The sequence below is a fragment of the Cyprinodon tularosa genome, unplaced genomic scaffold (assembly GCF_016077235.1).
Source record: "Cyprinodon tularosa strain WSP-4 unplaced genomic scaffold, ASM1607723v1 ctg3, whole genome shotgun sequence".
Taxonomy (NCBI): Eukaryota; Metazoa; Chordata; class Actinopteri; order Cyprinodontiformes; family Cyprinodontidae; genus Cyprinodon; species Cyprinodon tularosa.
Window position 1 is genome coordinate 2,640,569 of NW_024039007.1, and position 19,606 is coordinate 2,660,174.

General features: G+C 40.4%; 1 protein-coding gene across 8 annotated transcripts in view; it reads left to right on the forward strand.

The window, feature by feature from the left end:
* The window catches only part of eml5 (EMAP like 5), a 73,194-nt gene that overhangs the window by 7,225 nt on the left and 46,363 nt on the right, over positions 1-19,606 (forward strand). For all 8 annotated transcript variants that reach the window (XM_038291491.1, XM_038291486.1, XM_038291488.1 and 5 more), the window contains exons 2-4: positions 5,022-5,181; positions 10,664-10,762; positions 12,209-12,277. In XM_038291491.1, the coding sequence (XP_038147419.1) occupies positions 5,022-5,181; positions 10,664-10,762; positions 12,209-12,277 (328 nt within the window). The remainder of the gene's footprint in view (positions 1-5,021; positions 5,182-10,663; positions 10,763-12,208; positions 12,278-19,606) is intronic.

Genomic DNA, 19,606 nt, shown 5'->3' on the forward strand with positions numbered 1-19,606 from the left:
TCACATATGAGCTTAAGTGACATCCCGTTCCTAATCCATAGGGTTCAATATGACGTCGGTCCACCCTTTGCAGCTAGAACAGCTTCAACTCTTCTGGGAAGGCTGTCCACAAGGTTTAGGAGTGTGTTTATGGGAATTTTTGACCATTCTTCCAGAAGCGCATTTGTGAGGTCGCACACTGATGTTGGACGAGAAGGCCTGGCTCTCAGTCTCCGCTCTAATTCATCCCAAAGGTGTTCTATCGGGTTGAGGTCAGGACTCTGTGCAGGCCAGTCAAGTTCATCCACACCAGACTCTGTCATCCATGTCTTTATGGACCTTGCTTTGTGCACTGGTGCACAGTCATGTTGGAAGAGGAAGGGGCCAGCTCCAAACTGTTCCCACAAAGTTGGGAGCATGGAATTGTCCAAAATGTCTTGGTATGCTGAAGCATTCAGAGTTCCTTTCACTGGAACTAAGGGGCCAAGCCCAGCTCCTGAAAAACAACCCCACACCATAATCCCCCCTCCACCAAACTTTACACTTGGCACAATGCAGTCAGACAAGTACCGTTCTCCTGGCAACCGCCAAACCCAGACCCGTCCATCAGATTGCCAGATGGAGAAGCGCGATTCGTCACTCCAGAGAACGCGTCTCCACTGCTCTAGAGTCCAGTGGCGGCGTGCTTTACACCACCGCATCCGACGCTTTGCATTGCACTTGGTGATGTATGGCTTGGATGCAGCTGCTCGACCATGGAAACCCATTCCATGAAGCTCTCTGCGCACTGTTCTTGAGCTAATCTGAAGGCCACATGAAGTTTGGAGGTCTGTAGTGATTGACTCTGCAGAAAGTTGGCGACCTCTTCGCACTATGCGCGTCAGCATCCGCTGACCCCGCTCCGTCAGTTTACGTGGCCTACCACTTCGTGGCTGAGTTGCTGTCGTTCCCAAACACTTCCATTTTCTTATAATACAGCTGACAGTTGACTGTGGAATATTTAGGAGCGAGGAAATTTCACGACTGGATTTGTTGCACAGGTGGCATCCTATCACAGTTCCACGCTGGAATTCACTGAGCTCCTGAGAGCGACCCATTCTTTCACAAATGTTTGTAAAAACAGTCTGCATGCCTAGGTGCTTGAATTTATACACCTGTGGCCATGGAAGTGATTGGAACACCTGATTCCAATAATTTGGATGGGTGAGCAAATACTTTTGGCAATATAGTGTATCTTTGATGAGGCAGAATAAGATCTGGCTTGTTGAAAACCAGGAAGTCTAAGCTCATGGAATAGTTTAAGATTAGACACCAGATAGGAGCTTGGTCCCTGAAGAGCACATCTGTTCTTTCTTGTTAGGATCCTTTACAGTTTGTGCTTTTACTGTGGCACTGAGGTACCATTCATCCCAGCTTTTACTGGAGTTTATGAAAAAGAATTGGTGCTTGAATGTTTCTCACAGCTTCCCCTTGAAAGTTTGAAGGAATGCCAAACTTTATTTCAACATCATTAATGTTTTATGATAATTACAAATTAAATAAGTATATGTATAACTACACAATATATTAGACAATAAAAATCTACGGTAAATTATCTCTTATCCAAAGGGTTAACATTTCTACATATGGACTCAAATATTTACAATGGTTTTTGTCTAATAGCCCTTGGTAGGTAGTAGAAAAGCCTGTTTTTTTTTTTTTTGTAGTAATCGACAAAGTCCTGGGTATTATTCTGGTTGGATCTTTTTCTATAGGAAACAGTAAAGCTTATATAAACTGAATCACCTCCTGCCTCAGATGTGGCTATAAAACATCGCCCTCATATTTCAATAGACATGGGTTCAAGGACATTCAATAATGCAAGCAACTGCAGCTCAATGGAGGAGCTGTTGGGCAACAAACTTCGCCCAAAGTTACATTTGTAAGTACGATTTGGTGAATGCAGCTCTTGTGAAAAGCACTTTTAGTGATTACTTTGAGTAAAAAAGCAACGTATACGTTCAATTTAATTACCATAAACTCTATATATCCTTTCTTCATCTATTCAAATGCTCAGTGTCAAGATCAGTTTGGAAAGCTAAATAAGAATCAGTTTTTTGTTGGAGCCATCAACATGCTCTTCTCTTTTTTCAATCTAACCTGAAGAAAGGCTGTTTATGTGAGGTGAAGATAATGTATTTGAAGATAGTGATACTGCTTCATCCTTATTGCCAGTGTTGTATAAAGTACTGAAATCTTGGAGTCAAGTAAAAGTATAAGTACCTCTCCAAAATATGACTTTGGTAAAAGTCTAAGTCACTGACTGAAATTTTACTTGAGTAAAAGTCTTAAAGTATCTGAAATTGCTTGTACTTAAGTATAAGAATTACTGTAAAAATAGATGTACTCAAGTAATGTAGCGAAAAGTATAAGTAAAAAGTAAGTGCAGTTTGAATGACATTTTTTTTATATTTTGGTAAACTTTAAAGGTTAAATTAACTTAAAATAATATACACTACCAAGTGTAAGATAAATTTAGACTGGCTTTGCGAAACAGGCGTATCCTATTGGTGTTAATGAAAAAGCCCAGGCAAGACCTGACTTTGTAGTCAGTAGGTGGGGTCAAAACACTTGCGTTTCTCTCGTTCGTTTTATTTATTTATTTAGTAACTAAACCAAACATTGAAAAGTATGCAATTAAGTTTGTAAATGTAGTGAAGTAAAAGTAAAAGTTCTCAAAAAAATGTATACTCTTGGAAAGTATAAAGTACTCCAAAATATACTTAAGTAGAGTAGTGAAGTATTTTTACTCTGTTACTATACAACACTGCTTACTGCTTAATTCACTGTTTAAGTGCAGTTCCTTAACATGATACCATGATCACCATCCTTCACAGTAATATAGTAGGTATAGTAGTAGTAGGTTTGAAAGGTTTGAAAGCCTAAATATCTTCATTTTCTCCATAGCTGTCATTTAAGCTGCTTATTTTTGAAATGTGGCTCCTTTTTATCAGTGGTAACAGAATGCCATTCCTGAATTTTCTGATCATTTACTTTAATCTAATATAACAGCTGGGTCTAACTACTGACACAGAATTGGGTGTTAAAACTAATCAAAAACTATCCCTAACAAACTAGTTTGTAAATGGATAAAGAGAGACCAACATAAAGGTTTTTTTGATTAATACCAACAATTAGTCTACTGTTTCTTATAAGAAGGTTGGTCAAATCTCTGACTGGAAGCTTGTTGTTTTAAACAAAAGGGATTTTGTGTTTTCTTCAACATGCTTGGTTTTGTATCTATTTATTTGCATTAAAACCAAACTTTTAATGCCATTTCTTGTTTCTAAAATTCTTGAATTATTTTTAAAGGAACATATTCCCTTATATGCATCATCAAGAGCTGAAATTAATATTAAACCTGTTGTGGGTAAACATACTTTAAGTGACAAATCTGGGCCATGAGAATCTCATCATGTTTTAAAGATAAAGTAAAGCTGTTAGTGGTTTTTAATGTGTCTTCATCACAATCATGAGGAAAACAACTGGTATCTTTTATATGATGCGGGAAAAGCAAAAGTAATCTTTATATACTGTCCGTGTTATCATTACTTTAATTAAACATATTTGTTTAAATTTGGGTTTTAAAACATATTCTTAAACAATCATTAATTATGCTGAAATTGTCCCCACTGTTTGAACATTTTGTCTTTTTTTAAATTAGTCTCAAATACTGTACCCTAAACATGAGAATTCATCCTCAACAGTTGTTATTTATGAATTATGTATCTTTTAAGTCAAGAGATTGGTGCTTACTTTTACTTTGCTCTGTAAAAGTTAAAGTTTTGTGTCCTTCAAATTTTGTGACGCATATGTGCTTTTTTCACCTTGAAAATCGACCTCCCTAGGCTGTTTATTGGCCCTGAATTTACATCAAAACAGTTCATTTAATTGCTGCAGCATTTGCCTTAGCTACTTTCATGCTAGAGCATTTGGCAGATGGAAGGCAGCCAAGCAGCCATTGCTTATATCAAACAGAAGTGCCGTGGTAACGCGCTGCAGGCTAAGTCATTAGTGATGGCATTTAGCAAGCCCTTCAGATGGAGAAATGTAAGCGAAACAGCGATCTTGTAGCTGTCACTAAGGCTTCTTGTTTAACATGCAGTAACATTGTTATTCTGTGCACATTTAAATGCACTGGGATTAACTAATTAGGGGGCATTTTTATTTAAAAGCAGCGTTACCGGTGGATACTGTTGAGTTTTTCAGATTAGATGTGTTTTCAGTGCAGAACCTGCTTGTGTCAAGGATTTTTCTCTTTTGTGTCTATCTGCATCTCGAAAATGCTTCAATTATTTTTTTTTCCTTTTCCTCTGACAGCTATTTTTAGCTTCTTTTGCACTCTGATTATGTAAGGCATAAAAAGTAAAATGAGGAATGAATGAGGAATGTGCCAGGTAAAAAATAGGTGTTTATGTTTGTTAAGCCAGGTCAAAATTTTAGCAGAAAAAAATTGGGAATTCATGGTTTAAGAATTCTTGGAAAATGAGTGGAGGGGATACGAGTAACAATTAAATACAGTCACCTGTTTCCCAGCAGTAGAATGGGAAAGCTGGTAGGTGGGGGGGGAGTTTGAGTGAATGAGAGTGAAGGATTATGTAACTGTTACAAACATACGGTAGACCAGGTGAAGTGAGGAAAACCCAGATGGGTGACAGAAATAGAAAGACCTAAATCATGGTTCAAGATACTGACAATAAACAACCAAACAAAATAAGAACGGATCTTGCAGGTTTGCTAGTGCTGCTTTTGTCCTTAAGTAAGCCTTGCTGTGTGTGCATCTGAGCGTGACCGGGTTAATTGAACCATGTCACCTCATCAAGCTGCCCCTGTGATTCCACTTTCAGACCCAGTGTGGACTTAATGTGCTCATCTCAAATCAGTGGTTTCTGCTGGCAGGGTGAATCCCTCGTCTGCCTCCGGCACACGTGCATGCAAGCGAGCAAGCAAGCACGCAAATGGGAAAAGCTCACTTGTTCTCCCTTCTTTGTGCTTCGTTACAGTTTAGCTCTACATCCGGAGCGTGTGCTGGTCGCCACAGGACAAGTTGGCAAAGAGCCTTACATCTGTGTGTGGGACTCCTACACTGTGCAGACTGTGTCCATCCTAAAAGATGTGCATACACATGGCATCGCCTGCCTGGCGTTCGACCTTGAGGGACAGGTAAATTGTGCAAGCTATTACTGCAAGTTTGAAGAACAGTATATTCTAAAGTCCAGTTTGGTTAAATAGTCTTTTCTTTCTTGGTTTAATTTCTTTTTTTTTTTCTTTGGGATTTAGTTAAATTTGCTTCTTTTTTTTCACACTGATCTGATCAATTTCAAAGGATTACTCTTTTGAAATGCAATTTATCTGAATGTCGTGTAATAGACCAGGATAGAGCACCACACAATTGTGAAGTAAAAAAGTTAACAAATATATTTTCAAGTTAGCCACAGATTCTCGGTTGGATTAGGACCTAGACTTTGAATGGACACATGAATGAGTTTTAATTAAAGCCATTAAATAACTGTTCTGGCTACATGTTTAGGTCCACTGTCCTGCTGTCAGGAGAATTTTCAACCCAATATTACACTTTTAGCAGTTTCTAACAGGTTTCCTTCAAGGAGTGACACTTTATTAACTTCATTAAGCTTTACAAACATTTGGACAGGCTTTTCTGTCCCAGTTTAAGAAAACTGCGTCATCCTGACCCTGCCACTGTGTTTTCAGTACAGAGACTTGCTGCTCTGGATTACGTCCAGTATTAGCCTTTATTCCATAGAGGCTGAAAAGTCAACAGATCTGGACTCTTTACACAACATTTACTGGTTTTATTTTATCATTTAGGAGTATGAATGTAACGGAAATGAAAAAAATGCAGCATAGTTTTCAAATACTCATTGTTTTATTTATTAAAAACCACATAATTTTTCCTTTACAACTCACAATCTTAGATATGTAGTTTTGGTCAGTTAAGCTACAGTCTTATGAAAAACATTCAGGCTTGATTTTGCAACGACCATATGTAGAAATGTACTTGTACTTGCACTCATTGTCTTCCGCTTCGTCTGGGAGTGGGTCACAGGGCCAGCAGTGCCAGCAGAGACTACCAGACTTCCTACTTTGCAGACACCTCCTCAGCTTTGCTGAGGGAAGCCCAAACCTCTCCCAAATGACGAAGCTCCTCACCCTATCTCTAAGGAAGTGCCCAGCCAATCTGCAAAGAAAGCTAATTTCCGACACTTGTATCCGGTATCTCGTTCTTTTTTCATTTTCATGAGCGTGTCTTTTCTCAGCTCTATTTTCACCACAACAGACTGATCCGTCTATCAATCTCCTACCTCATTCTTCCCTCACTTGTGAACTGGACCCCCAAGATACTCAAACTTATCTCAGAGATGGGGGACCTGGAGTCAACAAGTCATCTCTATGTCATGTATTTTTTCTACTCAGCCACTGAACCAGGTGAATCCAATCTGCAAAGTTTAAACAAGTTTGGACTCGAAAACTCGTCTTCGACAATCAGCCAGACTCTCCCCTCAAGCACTCTGACATAAGCCCTCCCAGGGAGGCTAAGAAATGTTATCCCCCTATAGTTGGAATACACCCTTCTATCCCCGTTCTAATGCTACATTCAGACCGGACGCTGCAAAAGCAGCAAAATCGCGTCTGCTGCTTCATTTTTGCTGCTTGTACCAGTGAGTTCTGACGCGCGGCTGAAACAGCTTTGCTGCTCTGGCTGTGCAAAAGTGGCTCTGACGCGCGTTGGGCGGAGCTTCACTATCCTTTCTCTGCCTTGCAGCTATATTTGCTGTGATCAGTGGGAATAAAGTAGTTTTAATATGTTTTTAAGTGAGAAAATACACCTGAAAACTTCCAGTCAGTTCATCCAGATTACATTCCTGCCTCCCAATGTTATTTCTGTCGGAGCCGCTCAGACCCCCACATACCAGCAGTGCGCCGACAGAAGGAATCCCTTCATCAGCAGCCTCTGGCCGGGTCGCCTCCTCGCGGTTTACCGCGGCGGCTGGTAGGTGTTTTTCATCTAAATAATCCGATCTGCAGGCAGCAGGATAATAAAAGTGAACATATTCTGCCGGCAGATGTATATATTTTAAGTTAATTATGCGTTAATAAACTGTTTAAGAGGAGTAATCAGAGCGGTCTGTGTCATCAGCGCTGTGTCTCTCTCCCAGCCAGCTCCCAGATCAGCTTCTCTGATTGGTTGACGCGGCGCGTCGAGCAGCAAAAATTCAATTTTCCATCTCGAGCAGCAACGCGTTTGCGGCGCGTCACGCGCGTCAGATGCTTAAACGCGCCCGCCGCGCTGCTTCAGCTGCTCAGACGCGCTGCGCCTGCTGCTCAAAACGCGCCGCGGGACCTTTTGCTGTGCCTTGACGCGCGTCAACCATTGACTTTGCATGTAAACTCGCTGCTTCTGTCGCGCCAGCTGCCCCCGGTGTGAACGCAGCATAATGCAGATGACCACGTCCCCAGTTTGCCAATCAAAAGGGACTATCCCTGACCTTCACGTGATGTTGGAGAAGAATGCCAGCCATGACAGATTGATAACATCCATAGCTCTAAGGTACTGAGGGTGTATCTCGTCCACCCCCAAAGCCTTGCCACCCTGGAGTTTTTTGACCACCTCGGTGAATTCAGCCTGGGTGATAAGCAAATCTGGCCCCCCAGCAAGTTTTCCTGAAAAAGATCACTTGGGACAAACTCTTTAAATAACACTTCATAACTTATATGTATTAAATAATAATGAGGCATGACAAAAGATTTTGATAGAATTTATAATCTTACTCAGATCAGAGAAGTTGCTTAGAGTTACAGAAGGCAGCTGCTTACCCCCGGGCTCACTTTTCGGGAAGTGGCCCAGTTTAACAGTTAAAGAAGCATTTTATACAACTCCACTCTGCCATATCATCACATTTTACATCATACATGTTTGCAGATGAGGAGACATCCATGGCCTCAGCCTTATATAAAATTATAACACTTTTTTCTTAGCTGACAAAGAACCATGACTGAAAAAGATCTGTTCTGTAGAAATTGCAACATGGCTCAAAAAGTCTGTAGGTCAGTGTGGAAACCTGGAAAAAACTGTTTTACAGCTCACTGTACAAATATTTTAAGACGCAGAAAGAAATTGTGAGCTAAGAAAAAGTCTCATTCTTGGATAATCCAACCTATACATTGAAAATCTGCCATGTTTCTTTTGGATGAAATTTTTGTCCTTACTGAGGATACCTTCCTATCACAGGACCTCATCTGAGAAGCGCATGTTCACAAACCGGTCTCAAATCTCGCAGTGCTTGGCTTACTACAAATACCTTAGCCAAGTCACATTAGCAACTGCCAGTTAGATCCTTGGTTTAAGGAAAATGTACTACCAATACAAACATATCTAAACTTTAACAGGCTGGTATTTCTTTCTCATCATGGGAGTGTACATTTACGAGCCACTTTATGACACCTGCCCAACTGCTCGTTAAACTTCTGCAAACTTCTAATCAGCCAATCAGATGTCAGCATTTCAATGCATTAAGGCATGTAGACATGGTGAAGATAATGCAGTTCAAACTGAGCATCAGGATGGGGATACAAGGTGATTTAAGTGACTTTTGAATGTGGCATGGTCCATCTCTAGGGTTTATAGAGCATGGTCTGAAAACAGAAAATATCCGGTGAGCGGCCATTCTGTGGAAACAAATTCCTTGTTGATGCCAGAGGTCAGAGGAGAATAGCCAGACTGGTTGTAACTGATAGAAAGGCAACAGTAACTCAAATAACCCTTTGTTACAATAGATGTATGCAGAAGAGCATCTCTAAACCCATAACATGTCAAACCTTGAGGCTGATGGGCTACAGCAGCAAAGGACCACTCCTGTCACCTAAGAACATAAAACTGAGGCTACAATTTGGACAGGCTCACTAAACTGGACAAAAGAAGTTTGGAAAACTCTCTGATAAGTCTTGATTTCTTCTGCAACATTCAGAGGGTAGGGTCAGATTTTAGCGTCAGAATGAATCCATCCTGCATTGTATCAATGATTCAGTCTTGTGGTGTCACAGTGTGCCAAGGGATACATTATTGGCACACTTTGGGCCCCTTAATACCATCTTAGCATTAGGTCAATGCCAAAGACTACCTGAGTATTGTTGACCATACCCATCCCATTCTGACCACAGTGTACCCATCTTCTGATGGCTCTTTCCAGTCATGTCATGTCATGTCATGTCAATATGGGCCACACTCTCTGAGGAATGTGTTCAGTACCTTGTTGAATCGATACAATGAAGGATTAAGGCAGTTCTGAAGACATCCTGGTACTTGTGGGGTTTACCTGATAAAGTGGCTGTAAAGTGTAGGTAAGTGCTTTCTCGTGACTTGTGCTCAAGTGTTTATCTGACAAATATCAGTTGTGCACTCCACAACTCTAGACTTTGAGGAGGATTAGCAAGGACACTAATGTTGTAAAAAAGTAAAACAAAACAACATCTGTTTGTACTTTACTACAAACCATCCAGGGGATACAGCAGACGTTGAAAAAGGTTTTTTTTTCAATCATGTTGGATGGGAGCCACAATCAAGAGTACAATTTATGGAAAAAAAGCACACACAAAAAAACTCACTGTGCACATCAACCTTTGCATAATTTCCCTACTGCTAAGCATCATTGTGCCAGCAGTATTTTGTAGTAATGTTTTTCTGACCTGGGCAGTCAATATATATAAAGTTGATTTAAACAGAAAAAAGAGGGCAATGACGAAAGAAAACCTATTAGAGGCTTCAAAAGAGACTAATAGTTTTAGCTTCTAGCTTATAACATCTTAAACATACAGTATGTTAAATGCAATGAAAGCTACAAGGTAATGCTTTAAATCAGACAAATACTAAAATAAATGTGCAGTTATAGCAAACGGTTCTACCAAATATTGGCTTAGGGAGCTGAAAGAAGTTACATGTACCCATTAGGTTGCTTCGATCCAAATTCTTCTGTGCTCTAATAAGCAAAATGTCTAAAAATAACTAAAATCAATGTATGCTCACTTTAATATCACAGTTTTTATGAAACACTGCAAATGTAAGGGAAACGTGTTAGTATTCATTTTTCTGCGTAATCAAAACCTATAATCTTGCAGCCATGAATATAAATAAAAACATAAGTCTATTTCTCTGACAAGCTGTTGTGATAAATCAGCTGACAGAAGATTCGTAAATCCATACAACTTACTCTCCAAGCACATGAGTTTATTGGAATTAACCCCTGCTCCCCATAGCACTGACTGCTAAAATACATCTCAAGACCTTCCAAATGCCTTACCAGACACTTCTATAGTCAGCTGAACATTGACTCTGCAGAGGATTAAAGAGGGCATTCCTTAACATGTGAAGTAAGCTACAGAGGAAGGATTTCCATGAGCTGCTTTCTCCTCTTCTGCTCCACTTATGCTGCCTACTCAGTCAGCTGTAGGTGTGTCCTCTGGCAAAAAAATGCTTAAATGTGCTCCATAGAACTGCCAGAGGCTGGACAACTGTTCTGTAGTCATTATTAGCTTCTTAATGTGATTAGTCAGACTGCACTGGAAGTTTGCAGTAATCTGTGTTAGAAAGCAGACAGTATTTTCATTTATTTCTGTGCCCTCTTTGCAGTGCCTGGTGTCTGTGGGATTGGACTCAAAAAACACAATCTGTGTGTGGGACTGGAGAAGAGGGAAGGTGCTGGCAGCTGCTCCTGGTCACACAGACAGGGTAAATACTTTCATCCTATTTATTCTTCATCACATTTTAAAAGAACCAATACTGAAGTTTTGCCTCTCTCTTCAAAATAAATGCTGCATAGCCACCTGTGTGCTCTAATTAACAAGGTTTTTTTTTTGGTTGGGTCCAAAATGCAACGCATTTTCGCATTTAAAGCTAAAACATAAATTTAACTAAATACATTTTAGCAATTAAAAGTGAAAATCATCTACTAAGCTAAAGTAGAGTCTGCATTCATTAATGTGGTAGCATAAGCTAGAATGACGTTATCTTACAGGAGCTAATATTAATGATAATTAATAATTGAACATTATTAATGTCTCACTGGACAAATTCCCCTTTGAATTTAATCTATCCTCTTAGGGAGCAGTGGGCTGCAAAAATTCTAATATAAGTTAACATATTAATACATGCATATTGACTAGCACTGGTTTTCATTAGCCTATTCTCTATGTATAATGACAGTTTTTTTTTTTACTTTGGATGAAAAATCATTAGCCTTTATTGTTATTATGTAACCATAGGGAAATTATGCTGTGACACTGGCCAACTATGGTTAACAGTGAAAATAATATTTAAACATTAAAATATCATTATTTACATATTTTCATATATCACAAAATAATAATGTAATAATATTGATATATTAATAATTATATAAAGCTGTAAGTTACATATTATGACCATTTAACAAGATATTTCTATAACTTTACAACAGTTTTTACATAACTTTACAGTTAATTTCAACTCGTTCCTAAAGAGGAACGTTCAAGCACGTTCAATTGAGCTCCAAAATACTCTTTTTTCCAGTCAAATGAGATGGCAGGATGAAACACGCTTCTGGACAAAATAGTTTTTTATGCTTTTAAATAAAAAATTTCCCTCAGGGGACATTAAAATAAAGTTGATATTAAAGTTCAAAAGCTTTGTGACAATTAGCAACAATTCTAACTTTAGTAAATAAGTAAACATTAGCATCTTGGAAAGAACTTGAATGAAAGCTTAGATAGTGGTAAAATAAAAGCTGTTTTAATGTAATTTTTAACTGATATGTTTATCATAATGTTTTACATATTTATTCAAATAATAACATATACCAATATGCTAGTATCAGCTTTCTGGTTAATAATATTTATTTAGTCAATGATAATATATTCTACCATGCTCACAAAGGCATCTTTTATGCTATTATTCGCCATCATTCTATAAAATACAGTCGATCATTTAACATTTGCTAATATGCCATAGTAAGAATTAACATCTTATCAAGTTGGTTTCATTAGAAAAGTCTTTTAATTTAAAGAGTCAATGTAATCTTTTATTTTGAAAGTCGTAATTACTAACCTTGTGTATTGAAATGACTTATTTTATGAAAAATCTACTGATTCATTTTAATATTCCAGAAGTTTATGGTCTTTCCTCTTTATTTTTTCGCAGATATTTGACATATCATGGGATCTGTACCAGCCAAACAAGCTTGTCAGCTGCGGTGTCAAACATATCAAGGTAAAGCCACTTTTATTTTACAAGCAGCTAATCTCAGTCTGAAAAATTCTGAGTGTCTCTGATTCTGTCATGTAAAGAAAAGAGCAGATTTTGACTGGGTTTAAAGAGACAGCTGACCGTAAATCTTTGTTTCCTTCCCTGCTTTTTTCTGCTTTATCTCTTTAACAATATCAAGCGTTACTAAAATAGATCTATGCAAATCCATGCTCATGGTTATTAGGCACTTTACATAAGTAGGACAGGCACTGACTCAGAGTCTCTCCCCTCAAAATTGTAGTAATCTGCAGTGCAGAAGAAGAAAATGTTGCTTTTCATCAGAAACCATGACACTGCCACTCAGTCCTTTCAGATTTCTCCTTTCAGCTTTTGAAATCACTCCACTGTATGAGCCACAGATGCGCCCGTTTCCTTTCTGACCCAATCGCTATCACCTCTCTTCGCACAAAAGTGGTGTGCATAAATCTTCAATGGGTTAATGCAGAGTGTCTTCTCCTAGTCCACCCTAAGGATATGTAGTTCCTCGCTGTGAAGACCTTATTTTCTAAAATGCTGGGAAAAGAATAAATTCTGCTTGAACTGGAAACCCCCCCTGGCCCTAGTTTAAAATAAAGCATTACCGAATGGGTTTGATGCAGCCAGGTCAGATAACTGTATTTATCTTTTACTGGTGATTCCGTCATCCCAAACCAGCTAGACTTGCCTCTCCTCTCCTCTCGCAGTAGCCGTCTGCCTCCCCAGAACTTTTCCTTTACCCCCAATCAAGCAATCCCTGCTGAATCCTATAGCATCTACCCTTCTCCTCTTCCTCCCTCCCTTTCCCCTCTTCTGGTTTTCTGATGCCAAGGCAATCCACCAATTGTCCCACTTAATTCCCCAGGCTTCACCCTGTGGACCATGTGACATCTGCTCCCCTGTCCTGTGCTCGCTCAGCGATTATAGCACTCAGAGCATAGAGAAGATTTAGACCCGGTAATCCACTCACTATGGAGCTGAGGAAAACACAACCTCGGTGGCGAGGACACTGTCTGCCTCCCTCTGTTGCTTTTTTTATTTAGATTTCTTCAGGAAATATTGCAGTCAGTTTGCTCCTCTGATGCAGCACATCAATCACTCATGTAAATCACATCTGGTCCCTTTTTTTGCTTTTGACTGACTGATTATTTCAAATACTTAATGGAAAAAAGACGCCTTTTTCCCTCTTTGTTTTTCTGTTATCTTTCCTTTTCTTTGATCTCTCCTGTTACTTAGAACGTATTGCAGTGACCTCCCAATCCCCATCTTATGCATTGCTGCGGATGCAAAGACATTCTGCTTTATAAGAGGGTTTTATATCTAATATTGTAGTGAGAAAAAGTATTCAACTACTCACCCCAGTTAAATAAATGTGATCTGTGGCTATTTCACTCAGTCTGCACTGTATATTTATATCTTTGCAAATAGAGAACAGTTCATCATACAGCCCTGGTAATCAGCCCTGTTCCGCCTCGGCAGCGTTCGTTCCCCCTTACTTACAATAATGGAAAGTTGTCAGGGTCAAAACAAATTACAAACACTTTGGTTAAACAGTAACATGTTATGAATCAACCTTAAGAAAGAATCTGGTTTGCTATGGGAAGAAGGTACGTCTTTTTAAAAAAACACCCTTAGACAGGGGAATTGTGTGGTCTTGCAGGTGAAAAAGACTGAGTGCAAACTTTCATATTGAGTAAATAGGATAAATTTATATATGAAATAAAAGAAACTAAAATTTCAGACCACAAGTATCCTGTGTTTAAATGCCAACCAATGACTGTCTGCATACATTTTTCCTATGCATATGAGGGTTCACTGCCAATGCTGCTTTTACAGTCCAGCATGTTCGGCTGATTAGTCTGTGAATGGTGTTTGTTTTTGCCCTGCTTGACTGGCAATGTGTCTGACTGCTATGGATATGCACTCTCCTTCCTGAAAAAAACAAAAAAAACAATTAGGAAGCCAATTAAATCTATTTGAAATGATTAATATCTAGATATGCAACCATCCATGGAGCAGACATCAGAATGATCTAGTTTTCCTTTAATCAGATCTGATTGTTGATCAGCATGTCATGAAATTTTATTTTCCCTTTTTACTAAAAGCTTTAAAACAAGGACACTCTTTGAATCAAAGGGATCTACTTTGTGATTTTCAAATTTAGTTATTAAAACCACATAGAGGATAGCGGTATACCTTTTGACCCAGAGGGCTTTTATTTTTTTGTTTAAATGAAATAATTCTGCAATAAAAAAAAAAGGCCAAGGGGGATATCTATGTGATTGCTCTTTTCCCTGCAGATAAAACATAAACATACAGCTCCAGATGTTGTATTTATGTGATGTAGTTTAACTGTGACATTTGTATAAATAAACCAAATCAGCTTTATTTCCACTTGTGACAGAATTCTATCCAACAACAGGAAATACAGAACATGATCTGAACCACTCCACAATTGTTTATAAATAACTTTTTTTTAATCGCCATTGCTTAGTTACCACTATTAAGGTATACTAAAGATTTTGAATATTATGGTTTAAAAGTGGGCTGCTCAGTGGGTAGCACTGATGCCTTGCAGCAAGAAAGTTCCGGGTTTGATTCCCAGCAAGGGGTCTTTCTGCATGGAGATTGCATGTTCTCCCTGAGCCTGCGTGGGTCCTCCCCAGGTACTCCAGCTTCCTCCCACAGTCCAAAAACATGACTGTTATTTAGCTTCTTAAAATTCTCCTTAGGTGTGAGTGTGTGTGAATGGTTATTTGTCCTGTTTTTCTCTGCGTTGCCTTGTACATCCTTGACAGGTCGCCAATGAATACATTGGCGACCTGTCAAGGATGTACCTCTCCTCTTGCAGGTAGACAGCTGGAGATAGGCACCAGCACCCCTAGCAACCACAGCAGGGATGAAGCGTGACGGAAAATGGATAGTTTAAAAACTGCTAAAATGTTCTGTCACAATACTTACTTCATATTTCTTAAGTAAGCTAGAGTGCCTGTGTCCCCTGCCCCCTTTTTGCTACACTCTGCCAGTCAGCTTGATAAAAGAAATTGCTCCCTTTCTTTTACTGACTTATGAGAAAATGTTTGTATTATTTTTCTGGTTGTAAAAACATGGATATTCATGGTATGGAAAAATTATTATTGTCATGCCTGTTGCTGGGGGCTGGTTGCTACTATGAAAAGTGCTTAGAAATATACTTACTTAGTTGGTATCTGCTACCGCACAATTGAGGTGAAACTCTGACTTTGAACCTGAGTTAGAAATCAAAGAAATTAATTTGATGGTCCATACAAATACATGTTATGTTCCTCTGTGAATTGAAATTGCCAGTGCATATTGGTTTAAGGTGTAAATACAAAATATGCTGTTTCAGTTAATGGCTTTTAAGAAAACTGTTTTTTTTTTCCTGTTTTGTATGTTGCATTCTCCTGCTTCCTGCCCCAGAATCCATCATAAACCCCCTCCAGCTTCCAGTCTTCCTTCAGTAATTTGGGGGTGAAGGGATTAGGCAGTTCCTGTGTCTCGCTGCCTTATCAGTTGAAGGCAGAGATGACTGTACAGTCAAACCTCCATCCCTACTGCTCCCATGTGCACCACAATCCAGCTCATGACCCTTTTCAATCTGCATCTCCATCCTCCCTGATAACACACACCAAAACCATCTCTCCCACTTAACCTTCAGCTCTGACCCCAACATTCATGTTTCTGTTATTAATACTTTTCCTGAAACCTTTTATAGGATGCCTGGATGCCTCCTCTCCTGTCAGTGTGTGTACCAGGCAGGGTTTTAATCTAAGCCTGTGATTCCTGTCTCTGATAATCGATCCATACTGTTTTCGCTCACCAGCTTTATCAGTAGAAAAAAACAGGTGTTATTGAGGGCGTTGATGGACCACTGCTGTCATTGAGCTCATTTGCTTCCTTTGCATCACCCCTTTCCAGTCAATGATCGCTCTTGAGCTGTAAAAAAATCAAAAACCAGCTTAACTCACCTAAATCACTGAGTAATATAATAAATCTGGAATCAACCAACTGTTGCTGTAAACGGAGTAAATGTTCCTCTAGATAAACCAGCGAAGGCTGTCAGAGGAGTGATGAGAGTGCAGTGGTTTAATGTGCCAGCAGCTTTGTTTCTGTATTCGAGACGTCTTCCCTCGACTTCATCCGTCTGATCTCATCCCCAAGCAGACAGGGCGTCTCTCTTTCCTTCTTCCCTCCTGCGTTGGATGGATTCAGCCTTCAGATGAGGCCGTGCTCATGCATCCCAATGATGCTGTTCATAAATAATGAGCCTGTGTGGACATGTCTGTGTCTGTGCATGCTGATCAGGTGGTTGCAGAAGTGGGAAAAACTACAAGTGTCATATTAAGAGAAAGGAGATATTTTAATTGTACTAAACCTTACTGTCCCCAAGGGGTTTGTGAGTTGTTTGGACAGTCAGTGGATTTGAAAAATCTGAACATCATATTAAATACCAAGATTTGTGATGGAACCAATCCTGGTCTAAGCTTTGGCTGGTCCATTCAAAAACTTCCTTCTACTGATATTATTATTTTGTTTATTTGGTGTGTTCCTAATAAAAACAAAGTTACTATTCATTTTTAGCTTTCCAAAAGAAGCCTGTAGGTTTTTAGCCACATTGATCAGAATTAATGACTGGTTATGTTGGAAGCTGGAGAAGTACCTCTCTTCTCCAGCAGAGTCCGCTGTGGATCCTCCTGAGCAGAGCCCTCTGCACAGCTGCTGCTCGTTACCATCATCAGGAGGACCCTCTACTTAAGCTGTCTTCAGACCTTGCCTCAACGCCGCAGTGTTGAGCCAGTTGGTTAGCACCTAAGCCCTGAACCTCTGAGAACTTTTGCTTGCTCTGAGATCCTGACAGGATCCTAATCTTGTCTCTGTTTTTCCAGGAAAATCTGATCCTCCTTCGTGAAGCTCTGGAAGAACTTAACCCACCGAGCCTGCCCTCAGAGCCAAACCTGAAGACTTCCCCTGGATTCTCTTGCAGCTCTGGACCAAGAGCTGGAGATCCTAAGTCAAGGTCAGCTACCTTTCAGAAGCAAGACGCTGAAGCAGCTAACGGACTCAGCTAATCAGACTCTCTCCAGTTCCAACAACCTTCCTCTCCAAGATCCATTCAAGGACCCACAAGGTACAAACCAGAGACTATCAAAGGACAAACCGCTAAGAGCCCAGCTAACTAACTGTCTTCCTCACAGACTCCGGTGAACCCGTTTGCCCAGGACCATAACCAGAACATACTATCGTTGGATTGTCTTCAATAAACTCTGTTAACTTTTCATCTGTTTCCTGTGTCGTGGTGTTCTGCATAATTGGGTCACATTAGTGTACCGATCATGACAGAACACTGCGGCCAAACACAAGGCCCAGCAGATCACTTCACCCGCCACTTGGAAGAGCAGGCGGCCCAACTAAATGGACATGCCTTGGCCTTACGTGAGCTAAACACCCGCATTGAAATGCAGAACCAGGTAATTCAAGGCTATGCTAATTACTTTAATAGTGCTAACGCCATACCGGCAGCGCAACCATTTCCGGGTCCAGTTCCACCTCCGCGGTCACCAGCAGTGACATCATCAGAGTTCCGCCCAAGCCTCCCTGAAAAATTCTCCGGTAATATGAAGGATTGCAGAGGATTTTTATTTCAGTGCAGATTTTTGTTCCAGAACTCTCCCAACAGTTTTTCGACGGACTTTAAGAAAATAACCTTTATTCTCTCTCAACTAACAGGAAGAGCTTTGGAGTGGGCCCAGGCCAGATTCCCCTCAGATGAAAGTCTCAACTGCCGATACTCTGATTTCATTTCTGAGTTCTCCCAGATTTTTAATCAAGAAACTGATCAAACAATTGACTCTCGTGCTCTTTTCAGTATTAAGCAGGGAAACTCATCTGTGGCTGATTTTTCGATCAACTTCCGGGTTAAGGCAGCGGCTTCCGGATGGAATCAAAGTGCTCTGAAGGGAGCTTATTTCATGGCCTTAAATGAGAATATTAAAGACGAACTGGCAACTCTCGACGAGCCAGCCTCCCTTGAGGATCTAATCAAACTGACAATTAGATTGGACAACAGAATTAGAGCCAGAAGCAGCTCCAAGTTAAGAAATTCTGGGTCTCATGCCTCTACATCTGCTTCAAATATTATGACTGGTTCTTCTCCTCCCACAGGGCGACCTAAAGCCCAGTCCCTCCCTCTGCCTGTTCAGGCGTCACATTCTGATGGTATGGAGGTCGAACCTATGCAGGTGGGACACACTCGGCTTACTCCTGAGGAGAGGCAAAGACGTTTTTTGAGCAGACTTTGCATCTATTGTGGTGAAAGTGGACATATCATTGCTTCCTGCCCGGCTAAATCAAAAGGCAGGGCCCGCCAGAGGATCTGAGGAGTCTGGCGGGCCAAACCAACTCTAAGAAATCTCCTCGATTGATGCTTCCTGCCACTTTGTTTTGTGATAATCAGAACCTCTCCTTTTCTGCCTTTATTGACTCAGGCTGTGAACGGAACCTCATAGACTCTAACCTTGTTCAACAGTTGATGATTGAAACTGTTCCCCTTTCTCAACCTCTCCGTGTCTCTGCCATTGATGGGAAAAATCTCCACCAAGTTACTCATCAAACTCAACCCCTCGAGCTCCTCCTCTCAGGTAACCATCGTGAAACTATCACATTTTTTGTCATTCCCTCCGCATGTTCCCCGTTGGTGCTCGGATTCGAATGGCTGGAGAAACACAATCCACGCATTAATTGGACCGAACGTCACGTGGAAGCATGGTCTACGTCATGCCATGAGACTTGTCTTCGGTCGGCAGCCCCCGTGGTGGGGCCACCTAGAGGGGGGGAGGAGATGGACTCCCCTGACCTATCTTCAGTCCCCTTTGAGTACCATGACTTGGCCCCGGTCTTCAGTAAGGTCAGTGCTACGTCCCTTCCACCACATAGACCATATGACTGTGCAATTGAGTTGTTACCTGGAGCACCGTTACCCAGCAGCCGTTTATACAACATCTCCAAACCAGAACGAGAGACAATGGAGAAGTATATTAACGAGTCTTTAGCTGCTGGAATTATTCGTCCGTCCTCTTCTCCTTTGGGTGCTGGTTTCTTTTTTGTTGGCAAGAAGGATGGTTCATTAAGACCATGCATTGACTACAGAGGGTTGAACCAAATCACTATAAAGAATAAGTACCCTCTACCTCTCCTAGCCTCAGCTTTTGAACCAGTTCAGGGGGCAACAGTCTTCACCAAACTGGATCTGAGAAACGCATATCATCTCCTCAGAATCAGAGAAGGTGATGAATGGAA